The 17,903-nt window shown below is 38.3% G+C and overlaps 1 protein-coding gene across 2 annotated transcripts in view; it reads right to left on the reverse strand.

Moving 5' to 3' along the window:
* Positions 1-3,471: 3,471 nt before the first annotated feature.
* Positions 3,472-17,903, reverse strand: part of Hpd (4-hydroxyphenylpyruvate dioxygenase) — a 71,276-nt gene continuing 56,844 nt past the window's right edge. For both annotated transcript variants that reach the window (XM_067154920.2, XM_067154921.2), the window contains exons 12-13: positions 12,719-12,835; positions 3,472-4,888 (exon numbers count right to left, since the gene is read on the reverse strand). In XM_067154920.2, the coding sequence (XP_067011021.1) occupies positions 4,814-4,888; positions 12,719-12,835 (192 nt within the window). In that variant the 3' untranslated portion in view covers positions 3,472-4,813. The remainder of the gene's footprint in view (positions 4,889-12,718; positions 12,836-17,903) is intronic.

Genomic DNA, 17,903 nt, shown 5'->3' on the forward strand with positions numbered 1-17,903 from the left:
TTTGTTAAGCATATACTAGGAAAGATCTTATGTTCCTGTCTCAGGTATATCCTTGCTTTGATCATTCTGTCATTGACCTTCTTTACCTCCTCCACACATTCCAGGACATGCTTTCATTCCTACTCTGTTTACTACATCCTGTCCTGTATCCTTCCTTTGGTTCTCTTTCCCATCTTCCCTTCCATTTTGTCTCACTAAGACCAAGGATGGCTTTGTCCTTCTCTTTCATGAACTCTTATCAGCTCATTGGTCTTATCTGCTAGGGTTAAGATGTTGACCGTCCCAATTCGGATTTATTGTTGCATTGGTCATCCACTTTTCACAGCTCCCCCAGTACCTGAAAAACTGCGCATCCCCTGCAGGGGGCGCCCTAGCATTATCGAAGGCCCCACTCATTTCAGGCTTTTATTACGATGGGTTTGTCACTCCCAAAGGCCAGCTGGTGATAAGGCCGCTCCTAACATAAGAGTACAGATGCCTTCTGCAGCTGCCACTAACCTGGGGACAGATGCTGCTTCGTGAGTTTGAGTGTTGTTTCCTACATCCAGGGTCTACTCTATTACCGTAGTGGACAGAATGATAGACTGTGTAAACCAGTATAATCATACTTGATCGGATGGTTTACAGAGAAGACCGCATTAACCTACTCGGCTGGGAGGGCGAGACGGTAATTGCCTGATCAGTCTATGGTGATATAAAGGGTATTTTCAAAGATCATGTGGTTAATTATTATGCTAGATCTCGTGATTTAAGTTCCTGCGATTATTACCTGTCGGGGGATGCTGAAGGGAAAAGTGTATTTGAGCAACCCTCACGCAAGGAAACATGCACAAATTATTTTGAACATCACACAGGCTGAGATTTGGTGAGTGTCTGCAATCTTGTTTACGAAGTGTCAGGGACATTTGACAACATTTTGAACATCAAAAGTAATGCCAGGTAGGTTCTTATAAATGTGAATTGCCACGATCTAGTGGGGGGAAAGGTACGCTTTATACCGGCTAGCGGTGAGTGTCATTGCGTCAGCTGTACCATGCTCAGAGTGGTGCTGCAACCGAAGCTTTTAAAAAAAAAGCCTGTATTAAGTTAGTATATATTTAAGATGTAGTTCTCATGAACTGGTACCAGTACTATGTAAAGGGGCTGATTAGCCTGAGCAGTCAGTGCTGTGTTATTGCATACACACATCTTAGCAATAATGGCACTTCATCAACCCATGAGTTGAGCAGACACTTATTTTATAGCAATATAGATTAAAAGTACTTACATTTTCATGACCTTTTCTATTCATTCTTAAGTCTTCAAAAAACAAATATATATATATATATACACGCACACACAACACACAATAATTATATGACTCTTCCTTGTCCCCTATTGTCCGGCCCCGCGGTGTAGGGGGCAACGCGTCCGCCTGTCACCGAGCGGCCCTGGGTTTGATTCCCAACCGGGTTGGGTTTTAAATTGTAAATAATTAATATCCCTGGTCTGGGGACTGGGTGTTTGTGTCGTCCTTAATGTTCCTTACCTCACATTCAACACTATTACAGCTACAAGAGATCATTAATAGCATAACATCTTCAATAGGTCATTTTCCACCGGGTGAGTTGGCCGTGCGGTTAGAGGCACGCAGCTATGAGCTTGCATCCAGGAGGTAGCGGGTTCAAACCTCACTGTCGCTTGCTCGTGGTTTCCCATTGTCACACCAGGCAAATGCTGGGGCTGTACCTTAAGGCCACGGCCACTTCCCTCCCACTCCTAGCCCTTTCCTATCCCATCGTAGCGAAAAGACCTATCTGTATCGATCTGATGTAAAGAAAATTTAAAAAGATCTTCCAGTTGGGAGAGTTGCAAAATTTAAACAATATATATTTTAATTGGCATCTCTATTGTGCTCATTTTAATTGTGTCATCTTTAAATTATGCACATTTCAATGTCAAGGACTGAACATTTGCACCATAGCTACATTTAAAATAAGAACACTGTGTATCTTTATGAATATTGTGTATATTTACAGCTTGTGTTAGTATAGAATGGCATAAATAAATAATGTTAATTACACTTTCACTTTTAGACTTACTTCTCTAACTTCTCTGAATACAGCTGAACAAGCAAGAGACCTCCTGAGTTTCATATTACTCTGAGAAATATCATCTGGACTACACAGAGGAGCAAGAGGCACCATTACTCACACGTGTCACTGTTTTTACAAGAAATTTAATTTGGGTAAACATTAGGTTGGCAGACAAGCAGACCCAGAGGCTCATTAACAGGAGTTCCTCGTAGCTTTCAAAATATTGATTGATCCAGTTTTTACTGAACAGACTAATCCTTTAGAGACGTTACTGTATATTTTGTAGTTGTCAATACACATGTTGTGTAAGCTTTGCCTCCAAATGGAGGAAGCAGATTTCACTCATCTCTAGCCTCTCTCTTCTCAACTCCAAAGTTTGTTGTAATTATACACAAGGCAATGTCCCTGCTTTTATCCCAGCCTATTTTCAATGTCTGCCTCAAAAGGCACATTTCTGTTCTGTCCTCCAAACAAACATTTCTAGCATTTCCTCTTGTCGAAAATCTCCCGTGAAAATGTGGGAATGAATAAATTCACAAACTGTACAGAAGGAAATACCATAATTACTTCCCTCCCCCCACTAAATTTCAACTTCAAAAATAGGGAAGGGTATAATATAGGTTAAGAAACATTTCCACTTCGTAAGGTGCACATGGCCTTGAGGCTCAAGTACCAGGGCCGCAGATTGCCGACGTTACGGATAGTGGAAGCCTTTCCCAGAGCCTCCACAGCCTGTACGGAAATGACTTTGCGTATAATATGTATCTGAAATTTTGCTCTAATTGTCTTTAGTTTGGCTCTATGGAGTCGTGTGCTCACCAGCCGCTAGATGGCACCTCGTCTACGTCTGTAGTAGGATTCAGTGTTATCAAATCAGTACAGCTTGTGCTGTTAAGAACAGCGTTCTATAATCTGTTTTTTGTGGTCTGAGGGTGTACTAGGAGCGGAAATTCATAGAAGACTTTCAGCACAATACAAGAACAATGTTTGCCACAACATTGAACAGTTCAAAAGGGGTCGCACGAGCCTGAAGGACGAGGATAGATCCGGGCGAACATCCGCGGCCGTAACTGATGCCAGCATTGAACAAGTGCGTGATATGATCCTGAATAACAGACCAGTGACTGTTGATGACATATACATATTAGCCACGATTCAGCTCCGATCAACAGGTGAAGGAACTGTGGAACCAAAAACCTTTTTTGCAGAGGGTATCAGAAAGATTGTGAAACAGTGGACCATGTGCAGGGTGACTATGTTGAAAAATGATATTAATAAAATGTGTGTAATTTTTTGTAATGAATTATAAAAATTGATTGCAGATACTTATTGAGTCGCCCTTGTGGGTTAGGTTGGCAAAGGAACATGTAATGTCTTTAAAAATCAACGCCCAAAATAATTATTAAATCTGTACTTTATTTACACAAAATGCGATATGAGCACATTTAAGCAGTTTTGACTGGTCACATGACTAAACTCTGCACCGCATGGAGTTCAAGGTTGTACAACATTGCAATGTCTTACAGCAAAGCATTGAAATTCAATCACTTAGTCGGTACAGTATGATGGAAGATGCTTTTCTCCACAAACTTAGTAAAGTGTTCTGACCAACATCTTGCTTGCTTTAAACTCATTCCCTGCAATGCATTTCCACACGCTTTAAACGGCCTTTTGCTTCTCTGACCCACTCCACAATTTGCTTTCTTCATGCCACAGAAGGAATTAGATGTTCTGTTTGTCTCTCTGATTACACCAGTAATGGTACGAACCTAGTGTAGGCATTCCAGCATATAACATACAAGTTCGCGAGGAAATCTTAGCTTAAAATCCTTTTAGAAGAGAGATGTGTTCCATCGAGCCCACCTGAAAAGGTACATTTACTTTTATAACCTAATTAAACATTTGACGCACCATTGTCCATTAGTACGCCACGTATTAGCACTGCCATTGGCCGACATGATATTGTTCCCAAAATTGATAATGCGCAACTTCCGTTACCAACCTGCGCAGAATAAAAACACAAGAAAAGGCTGTTAGTGGTTGTAACTTACCTTTGCAAATCCAGGCCAATCTCGATCATGAGAACAGTGGCCCCACTGAGCAAGTTGGTCATGTGAACTGCATTTGCGAGATAGTGGGTTCGAATCCCACTGTTGGCAGCCCTGAAAATGGTTTTCCGTGGTTTCCCATTTTCACAACAGGCTGTACCTTAATTAAGGCCACGGCCATTTCCTATCCCATTGTCGCCATAAGACCTGTCTGTGTTGGTACAACGTAAAGCCAGTTGGGAAAAAAATTAGTGCGCACTCGCTCCGGGAGGCTTTTTCTATTACGGCACGGCAAGGGTAGCTGTAACCTATCTTTGCAAATCCAGGCCAATCTTCGTAACAGTTTGTAGCTCATACAGACGCCGAGTCTGAGTGGAGTGCCTTGGCTAGGCTTGTGCTCCATGGCTGCACTTCGTACTCACTCGACTTTCTAAGCATGTTCGAACACATTAAACTTGAAGGTTGCCCTAAAACTTGTTCTCACTCCTGTCTGTGTACTGGTCGCAGCTGCTCGGAGAAATCTAGGGGAGTGGGAGAGAGCTGCCTGGTTACTTGAAAGATGTCTTAGATTAAAGTGGGGATAAGGTGAGTAAATACGGTGAATCTGGAAGAGAAAGTGAGAGGAAGTCAACAGAGCTTCTGTGGAGCTCACACAAGCAATAACTTGAAGAGTTCTGTGATGCAGTTGTTCTAAAGGTTGCCTCGTTTAGCCTGCTCCATCTCGATGGCCTCAAACAGTGCTTTGAAGTTGCCTGCTCCAAAACCCTGTAACAAGGAAACTTACATGTAATGTCCTCACTCGTGGATAGAAGACGTACACTGTTCTCAGCGTTTCGCCCCAGAACAGTAACGTACTGATGGCCGTGACTCTACTGCAAGCCAACGAGTAATTTGCAGTGTCTTTCAAAGGTTTGAGTTTAGCAACCAAGAGATGAAAATCAGCAATAATTCAACAATGTTTTGTACTTTTAGGAACTTCAGATTCTATCGTACTGTATAACCACTAAAGTAGTATAAATTAAATAAAATAAAATGATATGGTAACTTAAGGAATTTTTTCAAGAACTTCCCACCAAAATGAAAGTGTGAAAAAGACATATAAACGCAAAACTATTAATGTTTTACTGTTCACTTTCCAAGAGTCTTCTGTGTCGTGTGATTAGTTTCATTTTCTATATTGATGTTTTCTAGAGTTCAAGCTACAGTGTAATTGTGAGAAGAGTCTCTCTTATCAACCCAGACCTACGCAGCTGTACGGGAGACAGTAATCACTGTATTTCAAGTAAGAGTCGGCTTGACAGGGACGTGATGTATTTCCTGCTGAAGTGCCACTTTTACGAGCACAGATAAATTTGAAACTCCTAGCTCAGTGCTCAATATAAAAACATGCATGCACACAAACAATTTCAACAGAGGGAAAGCTAGATGACATTGGTGCGAATCTCGATCGCTCACAAAATTAGTACAACAAGTAGAGGTTTCGGTTTCTTCTGCACACAGCTACAACACGGGCCGACTGTTTAAAACCCATGGAGGGAATTAGATATTTTTCCACCAATAGAGCATATCATAATCAGATCAAAAATTAGATGTATGGCTTTTCAGGCGTTTGCTCTATTAACCAGCATTTCATCTTAGGTTCAACACCAGACTCGTCAGAGTGGGATGTGTCAGACCCTACCCACTGATGCTGGGGTGTATGCAGCTGAACTTATCAGAAGCCTTTTATGAGGCACAGTCTGATAACTGCATACAGGAGATAAGACTCCACAATGGAATTAATGCCCGCCTAGCAATTCCAAATTCCGATCCAGCCACAAGAGTGAGATACTGTGAGTGGTATCTTGCATCATTGAATGGTCGTTTATTTGACCCATAGGTTGTGTTCTTGTCGGATGAGGCCTGCTTTCATCTTAATGCTCATGTCAACAGTCATAACTCTCACTATTGCTGTACAGAAAATCCTAATGGTGTTTATAAAGTCCCTCATTATATAGGACGACACTTCCAGCATCTTTTATAGGTAAGATTGTGTACACGCTGAAAGAAGAGACTGAGGCAGCTGCTGTACGGTCTGAGTTTATAAGAGAAACCCTGGAAAAGTGGCAAATATTGAACAAAACAATCACGTGTGGAGGATGCAGCTCAATAGATTACCGAAGAGCAATAGAAGTTTCCTAATGGGTTAGGGGATCTGCCCCCACTCGCACTAGCCGAAATGATCCCAGCTTAAAATGAATAGATTAAATAATTAGTATGCTTTGGCATCCCTGGTTCAAAGGTAAATCACTGACATTTAGTCCTTTCAATATAATTTTATTAATACATTATTTACAAAGAAATGAAAACTTTTCTAACACAAATGGTTTATCTACCCTCTGGGTTTCATTGCTAGTCCAAATGCCATTCGGTTGATCTGTCCTTTCAGATATGCTCTGAGGTACTCACTTATGCAGTAGTTACTGTCAATCACAAGCATCTTTAAGAGACTTTTTATCGAAGGAAATATATTTCCATCACATTCATCAAGGACTGTGCCATCACACAGTCATATTCCACATTTTTGGCAACCAGTTCATCTGCTTTGTAAAAGTTTACTAGGTCTTTAATTCCTTGAACTTATTCTTGAATTATTTGGACATAGTTTACTGTTGTCATTACCAAACAAGCAAAGCTGCCGAGTATTCGCCTATGGTTCAAAACTCGGTTCGTGACATCACTAAGGAAGCTCTGCATTTTGTCTTGCAAGGCTCCACTTTTCTAGTCTCTATTGGGAATTGTATCTCTCAATCCAACTAGCCTAGCCTTTTTAGCTCAGGCAGTAGACACCGGCTTTCTGAGAACAAAGTCGATGGTTTTGAACCCGACTCAGACTCGTGCTGCTCAATTATGGTAGATTTACAGGTCCATAAAAGAAATCCTGTGGGACAAAATTCTAGCACTTCAGCATTTCCAAAAAGACAACAAAACCAAATAGCAGGATGTAAAGCCAGTATGCATGATTTAACTGATGTCGTTGCCTTCATCTTCTCACCGTGGCTTTTCTTGCCATCTTCTGACCAGGTTTTGTTGGCGGTGTGTAAAGTGGTGATTGTCGACTAATTTTCAGAACTTAGATCTGTCTAACACAAGGTCATCTGTGATGCCTATTTCCTGAAGATCTTTTCCAACTTTGAACAGCCAGTTGGTTTTTTACTTTCATTGATAGGGAAAGCTTCATAATTCTCCTGAGTATGTCCATAGAATTTCAAACATCTTTTCCTAAATGTGTCTGAGATTTTCTCTGAGTGTTGGTACAGATTATGAGATTTCCTTATCATACAGATTTCCCCTATAAAGACTAGGCCAAAAATTTTCCTTAACCTTTATCTTTCTGGCTTTCCTACATCTTTAATCAATGATCTGCCCCCGCTGGTCCATGTTTCAGATGCGTACAGTGCTTTAGGCTGGATTACAGTGTTTTAATGCCTTAATTTTGCATTTCGGGATATGGATTTTTTATTTTATCTGCTCCAACTGAGTGTGTACACTCTTTGTAGTTTATTATTATGACTAGTACGTAAGCCTGTCGTTGGCAGTCAAAATTACTATCTACTAAGTAACTGGAAATTCTAAATGGACTATTGCCATATCTTATGAATAAGTTACACTTTCCAGGTTTTATTCCGCATTTGAATGGAATCAAAACTGGTTCTGTAGCATTTCCTATACGGAGTGCAGTTGTAGCTCGGAGTTCTACTTTGACGTCTGTGGACCTGCGTAAGCTGCATACAACTGTCCATAATGAATCACCGTCACAAGCATCAGATGCCCTCGCCATGCCGGCCAATATTCTGATGGTAAAGTGGGACTTGAACCGGTTAACGATGGTGTCAGACCATGGGCACCATGTATCGCATGCTTATCAATGGAGATAAACTCCAAAATTGGAAAAGAAAATTAATTCATTTCATTCAAAGATAGTATTTTTCTCTGAGCAGTTCCAGCACGATGGTCATCATTGTAACTGATACCAGGTCAAGAAGCCAGGGTGTTTTATGTTGTCGTGATGACTTCGCTGATAGAAGTCATGTATTTTCCTTGTAAAGAAGACATAACAATCTTAAAACCTTCTCGTTTACTCAATATCGCGTATGTGCGAACAAACATTCGCTATATATTGAGAAAAACAGCAAAGAGATGATTGTTGACCGCGGGACATGGCTACGCGAGAGAATGTAACGTAGACTTTTGTTCCGTAAACCAACAGGTTAGAAGTGCATGTGCTCACTTATTCGCACATAATGTATGCATACAGAGGAGAATAGTGTTATTAAAGTTTTAGCCTAATTATAATGATTTGGTGCGTACAACATCTTTCCACTCACTGGGGTCACTTTTCCTTTTCCTGCATCTCTTTTTCGTCAACTTGTGAACACTGCTTGGGGACAACAGTACATTAACAACCACCACTATCATCTGATTGCAGGACTATGGTGTCGATTAGTAACTAAATAAACTCGGTAATATAAGACTGAACAATCTCTGCACTAGAATGTGTTCATTACGTTGCATTCACTTCGTGACATTGTCGAGAACTCGCGCGGGAAACGATGTAACATAGACTTTTGTTCCATTATTTTTCAAGTGCATTTCTCTTCACAATTTCCGGAATACTATAGCCATCTGTTGAGATGTGCTCAAACTACCTGCGAATACAGATCCAGGATGCAACATAGATGTTTGTTCCGTCAATATGTCATATGCCACAAAAATGTAACATAGACGTTTGTTCCCGCATACGACTCGTATAGAGAAACTTCAGTTTAATATTTTCTCCTAGAACTGTCATCTGTTTTGCTGTTCCATTGAAATTTTGGATTAATTCAAGTGAGCAGCAACCACAAATGGCAAAGTTCAAACTATGAGAGTGAACTTGGATAGCACTCAGGGTTCAAGTCCTATCAAGATGCAGGAGAGGGTGTGTCTCTTTAAGATCAACAAGCTCACCGCCTACAGAGTCTCTCATATAAAATAAGACTGAACTACAGCAGCTTTAAGTGTGTATTCAATCTTATATGAAGTCTCACCTTATAGAAGTGTCCTCCTTCCTGGGTTATCTGGTAACCACATTTTGGCTGACGCAATTTAATTCGTAATGTTTTCTTTCAGTTCCTCCAATGTGTGAGGATTTGTTCGATACATTTTTTGTTTACACCACAAGTAAAAATCACACACTGTTAGATCTGGAGAATGAGGGGGAAATAGACCAGCACTGATCACTCTGTCTGCAAACACTTCCGAGATTATAAGGAGGGAATCTTCTGCTGTATGAACAGGGGCTGAATCTTGTTGAAACCACCCACGCAATTTTTCTTCTTCCGTTAACTGATGGAAGAACAGCTTCAAAATGCCATCTTGGTGCCTCTCTGCATTTACTGTCGTCTCAAATGAAATAGGCCCAATTATTCGTCTTGCGCTATCAGCACACCAAACATCAATCTTGCTACCATAATGAGGGACTTCATAAACACCATTAGGACTTTCTCCACACCAATAGCGAGAGTTATGACTGTTCACACGAACTTTAAGATAAAACCAGAACTTTTACATACGAAAATACAGTGTCACAATGATAACTGTCTCACCATGTTAACAGTTGAAATTCAGACTGGCGGCCAGGTCGAACATGTGCGTGCCTCCCGTACTGCAGCTTACATCTTGGAGAGTAAAAATGCTGCTTTGACGGTCTTAGTTTATGTGCCACCCTAGAGTGTCATGGGAATGGCATGTTTCCTGCTCTGTGTTTTGACAGTTTTTTAACATGAAAGACAATCTAATGAAGTGGATTTGAAGGGGAAGTTCTCCTACTCCCACTCCCTCCCAAGCTATGCCCCTGCTGAACGGAATGTTTGACCACATTACATGTTATAATTCTCATGTTAGGTCCGTATTGAAATGTACGTAAATACAAAGTATGTTACAAGTGTTTATTTTTATATCCACCTATTCAATACAAAGAGATCTTTTTAGAAATTAAATATTATTATAAAATGTTAAGGGACATGTTTCGCCCATATTAAGGGCATCATCAGCCTCAAATTCAAACCTGTATGGTGAGAAATCAGGATCCTGATTGCTCTTACAAGCCATAAAAAGAGGATATCATTATAGGTGTCAGTCTAAACATACAAAATATTAGAATGTCCTTGGCTAAAATTGCAGTATCAAGCTGCATGTCATAAGTTCACATGAATATACTTTCTGGAGCGTTGAAAAACTTGTTGGGGTAGGGCAGTAAACAGCTCAGTCTTTATAATGAAACAGAAATGTGCCTCCTTAAAGATGATATGAAAAAGCAAAGCTGATACACTGTTACAGATGTCAATATCGTATGTTGTGATAAGACAACAGATCTCTTAAATGGCTGTTCAGCTGCCTATAGTCTATTTAACTGGCTGAAGGAGTGAAAGTCGAATGTGTTATGATAAGATAACAGTCTTCCTTACGTAGTTGTGGGAGCAAGGAAAAAGCATTCGGTTGTCTATAGATGTATTTATCTTATTTGAAGGACGAAAGTCGAAGGTTTATCGACGTTGATATAGCTCTTTGGTGTGAAGTCTGTAACAAGAGGAGAGTGAATGCTTAGGAAGGTATTTTTGAAGAGAATGTGGGTTTAAAGAAAGGTAAAACATGGAAAATGTACAAAAACACTTACCCTTTCGTCTGTGAAGATGTAAATCAGTTATGGAAAGGTTAGTTGAAGAAAAATAACGTTATGTGTAGGTTAATTTATTTCTTTGACTGTTAATGCAGTTGTTATGGTAGCGTTGAATGACTGACACTTGTACTTCTGGTATTGTATCGATGTGAGATTGGCGGAGGAGGGTGTGGTTGAGGGGAGGGGGTAGGCGGAGCGTTAAGTTTATGTGTTGTTGGTTGCGAGAGATTTACATGGTCGGACAGGGAGGGAGTCGTGTTGGGTTGCGGGAGAATTGTGGGGGCGGGCATGAAGGGAGTCAAGTTAGTTAAAGTAGTGGAGGTTCTAGAAGATGTTAACTTAAGATTTTTAAGAATGTAGTTATGTTTTGAATTTAGAGTTTGCAATAATTTGGGTAAACTTTCGTATAATGGATTCTTGACTTCAATTAAATCATTGAGGTTTAGATTTTTGTTGTAGTGTTGGTCCAAAAATATATAGATGGTTTCAAGTTCATTCATCAACTTTCCTTTGTCTACTCTTTTGATAATTGTGAGGTCTCTATTGTTGTGAAGTGATGTCCTATTTTTGGACCAACACTACAACAAAAATCTAAACCTCAATGATTTAATTGAAGTCAAGAATCCATTATACGAAAGTTTACCCAAATTATTGCAAACTCTAAATTCAAAACATAACTACATTCTTAAAAATCTTAAGTTAACATCTTCTAGAACCTCCACTACTTTAACTAACTTGACTCCCTTCATGCCCGCCCCCACAATTCTCCCGCAACCCAACACGACTCCCTCCCTGTCCGACCATGTAAATCTCTCGCAACCAACAACACATAAACTTAACGCTCCGCCTACCCCCTCCCCTCAACCACACCCTCCTCCGCCAATCTCACATCGATACAATACCAGAAGTACAAGTGTCAGTCATTCAACGCTACCATAACAACTGCATTAACAGTCAAAGAAATAAATTAACCTACACATAACGTTATTTTTCTTCAACTAACCTTTCCATAACTGATTTACATCTTCACAGACGAAAGGGTAAGTGTTTTTGTACATTTTCCATGTTTTACCTTTCTTTAAACCCACATTCTCTTCAAAAATACCTTCCTAAGCATTCACTCTCCTCTTGTTACAGACTTCACACCAAAGAGCTATATCAACGTCGATAAACCTTCGACTTTCGTCCTTCAAATAAGATAAATACATCTATAGACAACCGAATGCTTTTTCCTTGCTCCCACAACTACGTAAGGAAGACTGTTATCTTATCATAACACATTCGACTTTCACTCCTTCAGCCAGTTAAATAGACTATAGGCAGCTGAACAGCCATTTAAGAGATCTGTTGTCTTATCACAACATACGATATTGACATCTGTAACAGTGTATCGGCTTTGCTTTTTCTTATCATCTTCAAGGAGGCACATTTCTGTTTCATTATGAAGACTGAGCTGTTTACTGCCCTACCCCAACAAGTTTTTCAACGCTCCAGAAAGTATATTCATGTGAACTTATGACATGCAGCTTGATACTGCAATTTTAGCCAAGGACATTCTAATATTTTGTATGTTTAGACTGACACCTATAATGATATCCTCTTTTTATGGCTTGTAAGAGCAATCAGGATCCTGATTTCTCACCATACAGGTTTGAATTTGAGGCTGATGATGCCCTTAATATGGGCGAAACATGTCCCTTAACATTTTATAATAATATTTAATTTCTAAAAAGATCTCTTTGTATTGAATAGGTGGATATATAAATAAACACTTGTAACATACTTTGTATTTATGTTTGACCCCAGCGCGAAAACAAGATGGGGTGGGCAATACGAGGAGAAAAGATGATGTGTTTTCATGTCTATGTTCAGTTAAGGACAAGACTAATACTTACGTTGTGGTTGTGCCTCTGAATGACTTCTAGGAACAGGGTTGGTCTGTCTTGCATGTTCTTGGTGAAGATCTGCAGGAGGTAGCCATTCTCGTCATAGTCAATGAGGATCTTCAGTTCCTGTACACCAGACGTTACTTGTTCATTACAGTTTTGCAAACAGAAGGTTCATTCTAAATCAAAAGGTTAAGAGTTCTTATATAAGGTTGCCATATACCATTTTAAAACAGTTTGCTTAGATTTTTCTTGTGCATAGCCACCAACTTGAAAGGGAGGAATTTTCCCTATGGGAAATAGTTTTTGAGTTGAAGAAAATTATGGAGTGGCCTTTACAGAGCAGACAGCAGCCTGTGATTGGCTGCTGGTAAGCCATCAACAATTAACCAATTTTATTTGCATTCTTGTAATGCATATTTTACTTTGATGGGACTACTAATAGACAATGGCTTTTTAAGTCATCTTTAGTTCGACATAAGTGCAGTTTCGAAATCATTTCAAGTGTCATCAATCTTGTGACGTACTAGTTTTTATTCCAAGTCTGCTTGACCTTTTATCAAATATCTAATGTGTGGATTTTTAAATGTGTACATTAGTCCTTTTTGCGTGTTTAACTGTTTGAGAGTAAACTGTATTCAAGTTTAAAAACTTCATGTTTATTCCGTATTGAACTGAGAATCTAATGGAAACAAGAGAGGTCCACCTATCCAATACCATATAATGTTATAAGAAAAATTATAACATTTTATTATACTCGGTACCGGTTTCATCATCATCAGCCAAAAATAAGAAAAATATACAAAGTTACAATAAACAATGCATAAAGTACATACAAATTTTACAAAACTGGCAAACCTAATTAAAAACGGGATCCATAAACATTAACCTATGACTTAAACTTATAAATAGCACCAACTGTCTTAAAACTATGAATATACGTCCTCTTGATAAAAGTCCTCTGAATCTAAAAACACTGCACCATGTGTGAACAAAAACCAATGTTTCACTATCATAAAAGTCCATCTATTGGTTAAAAATGGCTGTTATTAAAATAACACAACCAGTCAAAAGACGTAAATTCCTATTTTACGTGATAAAACACGTGTCTTCTCTAACATAGCGGCTTTCTTTAAGTATTAGATAACAAGATCTTTTGATGAAAAACATTGGCGGACGCAGTGTTTCCAGGGTACTGTTCTCGGTTCAAACTAGGACCTAAAGCAAGTAAAAAAGAAAATATCAAGAAAGGCTTTTTTTTTTTTTTTTTTTTAATCTTGTCTTAAAAATTTTACGTGAATAAGAGACTCACCTCTGGGAGCGTAATTATTACGTGTTATTAGACGTTAGGGAAGACACTGAGAGCCGCAAGACACCGTGACCAATGCACCCGCGTTGGAGGGGAAGGGAGGGGGAAGCAAAACAGGGGAGGCACTGAGAAGGAGTAGGAGGGGCCCGGAGCCAATGGCAATGAAGGAAGGAGGGAAGAGGGAGGGGAATTATGCAGGGCAATGCGGCGAGAGGGCGTGGCGTGAGAATGTTTTTTGTATGTTATGAAAAACTAATTTACTATTGGACGCTTTTCTAAGTCTGAAAAACGCTATCAAAAAGTCAAACAATACTCTTGGTTTCTCAGAAATGTCATTAAGATTCAAACCTGCATTAAAGTATTGGTCCAAGTGAATAAAACAGCTCTCAGTGATGTCAAGTAAAGTACTTTTATTAATAACCTGTAAAACTGTAAGATCCTGATCAATGCTAGTAAAATTATGTTGAAAATCTTTCATATGCTGCCCCATTGCTGAAAACTTACTGTACCTAACGGCATTAACGTGTTCCGCGTATCTAATTTTAAAGTTACGCCCTGTTTGTCCAAGATAAGAACTTCTGCAGTCATGGCAGCATAATCTGTATACTCCAGAACTATGAAAAACATTATTTCTATTTAATGAAGTGGAATTATGCAGGATGTCAATACTTCTATTATTAGTTCTGTAAGAAATCTTAGTGTTATGTTTTTTGAAGACGTTGGTGATGCTGTGTATTTTATTTGTAAAGGTAAAAGTCGAAAAATTATTAACTTTGGGTTTTTCTCTCGAAAGGGTGGTATTAGGACGGTACTTAAACTTGTTAACAATTCTATCAATGAAAGCATTCTTAAAACCATTGTTTCTAGCTATTGCCCGGATTAAATTTAATTCTTTATTCAGATTCTTTTTCGACATAGGAACTCTAAAGGCTCTGTCAACCAGACTATTATATGTGGCATTTTTTTGGGCCTGAGGATGGGAAGAATCGTTCCTGATGGTGATAGCAGTCTGAGTAGGCTTTCTATAGATATTATATGAAAAGGAAGAAGATGAACGAGTAACCGTTAGGTCCAAAAAATTTAAACGATTATTATTCTCGGATTCTAAGGTAAACTTTATATTCTGATCTAAACTGTTCAGATTGTCAAGAGTAGCTTTTGCATCTGTGGACCGTTCATCTAGAATTACGAAGGTATCGTTGACAAATCTAGCCCAGAAATAAATATTACTGAAGGTTAAATTTTTGCTTATAGCATTATTTTCTAAGTGGTCTAAGTAAATCTCTGCCAAAATCCCGGAGGCCGGTGACCCCATTGCCAGACCATTCTGCTTATAAATAGTATTATCAAAAGTAAAGTAATTATTATTAATTAGCAAGTTAAGAAGTCTCATAAAATTTAAAACTTCCAGTTCACTTAGTTGACTATTGGCAAGAAGATTCTTCTTGATGATAGGAAGAAGCTCCTTTGTACTTATACTGGGAAACATGTTAACTATATCGAAAGAATGCATAGTGTGATAAGGACGAAGAACAAAACTATCCAATTTATTAATTAATTCCGTGGTGTTCTTAATCGAGTTGTTCGAAGAAAACTTATAATTTTTAGCAAGAAACGTTTGAATAAACTGCGCTAGCTTGTAAAGAGGACTGGGCCTGTAATTTATAATAGGTCAAATGGGGACACCGGCCTTGTGAATCTTAGGAAGTGATCTCGCTGTCGGCAAACTCGGGTTCATGGTTATTTGCTTTTGTTTTTCTTGTTCCGTAAAAAGGAAGGAGGAATCCTTCAGGATTTGTTTTAGCTGTCTTTGAATGATTTGTGTAGGGTCCTTCTTTATAATTGAAAAAGAATCATTATTAAAAAAGGCTTTGGTTTTCTGTGTATACTCCGTTTTATCCATAACTACGGTAGTATTGCCCTTATCAGCCTTTGTGATGATAAGGTTATTAGCAGATACCTTCCTCTTGAGGTCCTGAATTTTCTTATTTACTTTATAAGGATCCGTATTATTATTATTATTATTATTATTATTATTATTATTATTATTATTATTATTATTATTATTATTATTATTATTATTATTGTTGTTAGGGGCTAATGCACGTTTATCAGAAAGAAAAGTTTTTTCAAGTTGCTTTTTAACATCAAATCTGACTTCCTCTTGGAGGTCATGTGGCATTTTACTAATAGCCATTTCTGACTCGATGACAAGTTTTGTAACTGTATTGACGGGATTTAGACATGGCCAGTTGTGCTTAGGACCTTTTTCGAGAATAGCCTTTCATCCTCATCCAAGGTTATGTTGGAGAGATTAATCAAAGGAGGATGGAACTGAGCCAAAAGATCGTTTTTAGGTTCTCGATTTCCAGTCTGTTTGACTGAATTAGCTTTGTCTAACAGTACTTCAAGTTTTTTGTCCAATGTGGACTGTTTTGTGGCTAGTATATCTGATAACTTAACAAAAACTTGTTCTTGAAATAAGTTCCACTGGGCTTCAGTAAGTAAAACAGTAGCTCTGAGGTGAGACTCATATAAACGGTAATTGAGAAAAGCTTTCTTCCGATACAAAAATTTTAGTTCGTTTCTTAACCAAAGTTTATTAGTCCTAAAGTAAAGATTACGCCGATGAAAGGGTAAGAGGCTTGGTTTTAATGTATTCCTTAAAAAATTAGGGGTAAGATTAAGCCTTATACATTGCTTAATGAATACAATGTCCTTGCCTGTTTTTCCAATTTTAATCTTTAAACCCATATATTGATGGGCTGTAACTTTTGCCTGGTTGGCTGTTTCATTCAAGTTTAAAAACTTCATGTTTATTCCGTATTGAACCGAGAATCTAATGGAAACAGGAGAGGTCCACCTATTCAACACCACATAACGTTATAAGAAAAATGATAACATTTTATTATACTCGGTACCGGTTTCATCATCATCAGCCAAAAATAAGAAAAGAAATAACACATAATAATTACGCTCCCAGAGGTGAGTCTCTTATTCACGTAAAATTTTTAAGACAAGATTTAAAAAAAAAAAGCCTTTCTTGATATTTTCTTTTTTACTTGCTTTAGGTCCTAGTTTGAACCAAAAACAGTACCCTGGAAACACAGCGTCCGCCAATGTTTTTCATCAAAAAGATCTTGTTATCTAATACTTAAAGAAAGCCGCTATGTTAGAGAAGACATGTGTTTTATCACGTAAAATAGGAATTTACGTCTTTTGACTGGTTGTGTTATTTTAATAACAGCCATTTTTAACCAATAGATGGACTTTTATGATAGTGAAACATTGGTTTTTGTTCGCACATGGTGCAGTGTTTTTAGATTCAGAGGACTTTTATCAAGAGGACGTATATTCATAGTTTTAAGACAGTTGGTGCTATTTATAAGTTTAAGTCATAGGTTAATGTTTATGGATCCCGTTTTTAATTAGGTCTTGCCAGTTCTGTAAAATTTGTATGTACTTTATGCATTGTTTATTGTAACTTTGTATATTTTTCTTATTTTTGGCTGATGATGATGAAACCGGTACCGAGTATAATAAAATGTTATAATTTTTCTTATAACATTATATGGTATTGAATAGGTGGACCTCTCTTGTTTCCATTAGACTGTATTGATTAGCTGGGTAAAGTTGGTCATATCCATCAATACGGGCCTAACCTGAAATTTATTGCTTATATGCAGAAGATATGTCATTACAGAATATAAATCTCATGTTACATCCATATTGACGGTTGTACTTCTTACAAATTGTTTACAAAATTGGTTCCTCAAAGTCAGTACTCAATATTACATCCAATTAAGATGAAATTTTAAACAGACATGTTTCGTGCCAGCATAGGGTCATTCTCAGTAAAATATATATCACACACTAAAAACAATA

This window comes from Anabrus simplex, chromosome 10, assembly GCF_040414725.1.
Source record: "Anabrus simplex isolate iqAnaSimp1 chromosome 10, ASM4041472v1, whole genome shotgun sequence".
Lineage (NCBI taxonomy): Eukaryota > Metazoa > Arthropoda > Insecta > Orthoptera > Tettigoniidae > Anabrus > Anabrus simplex.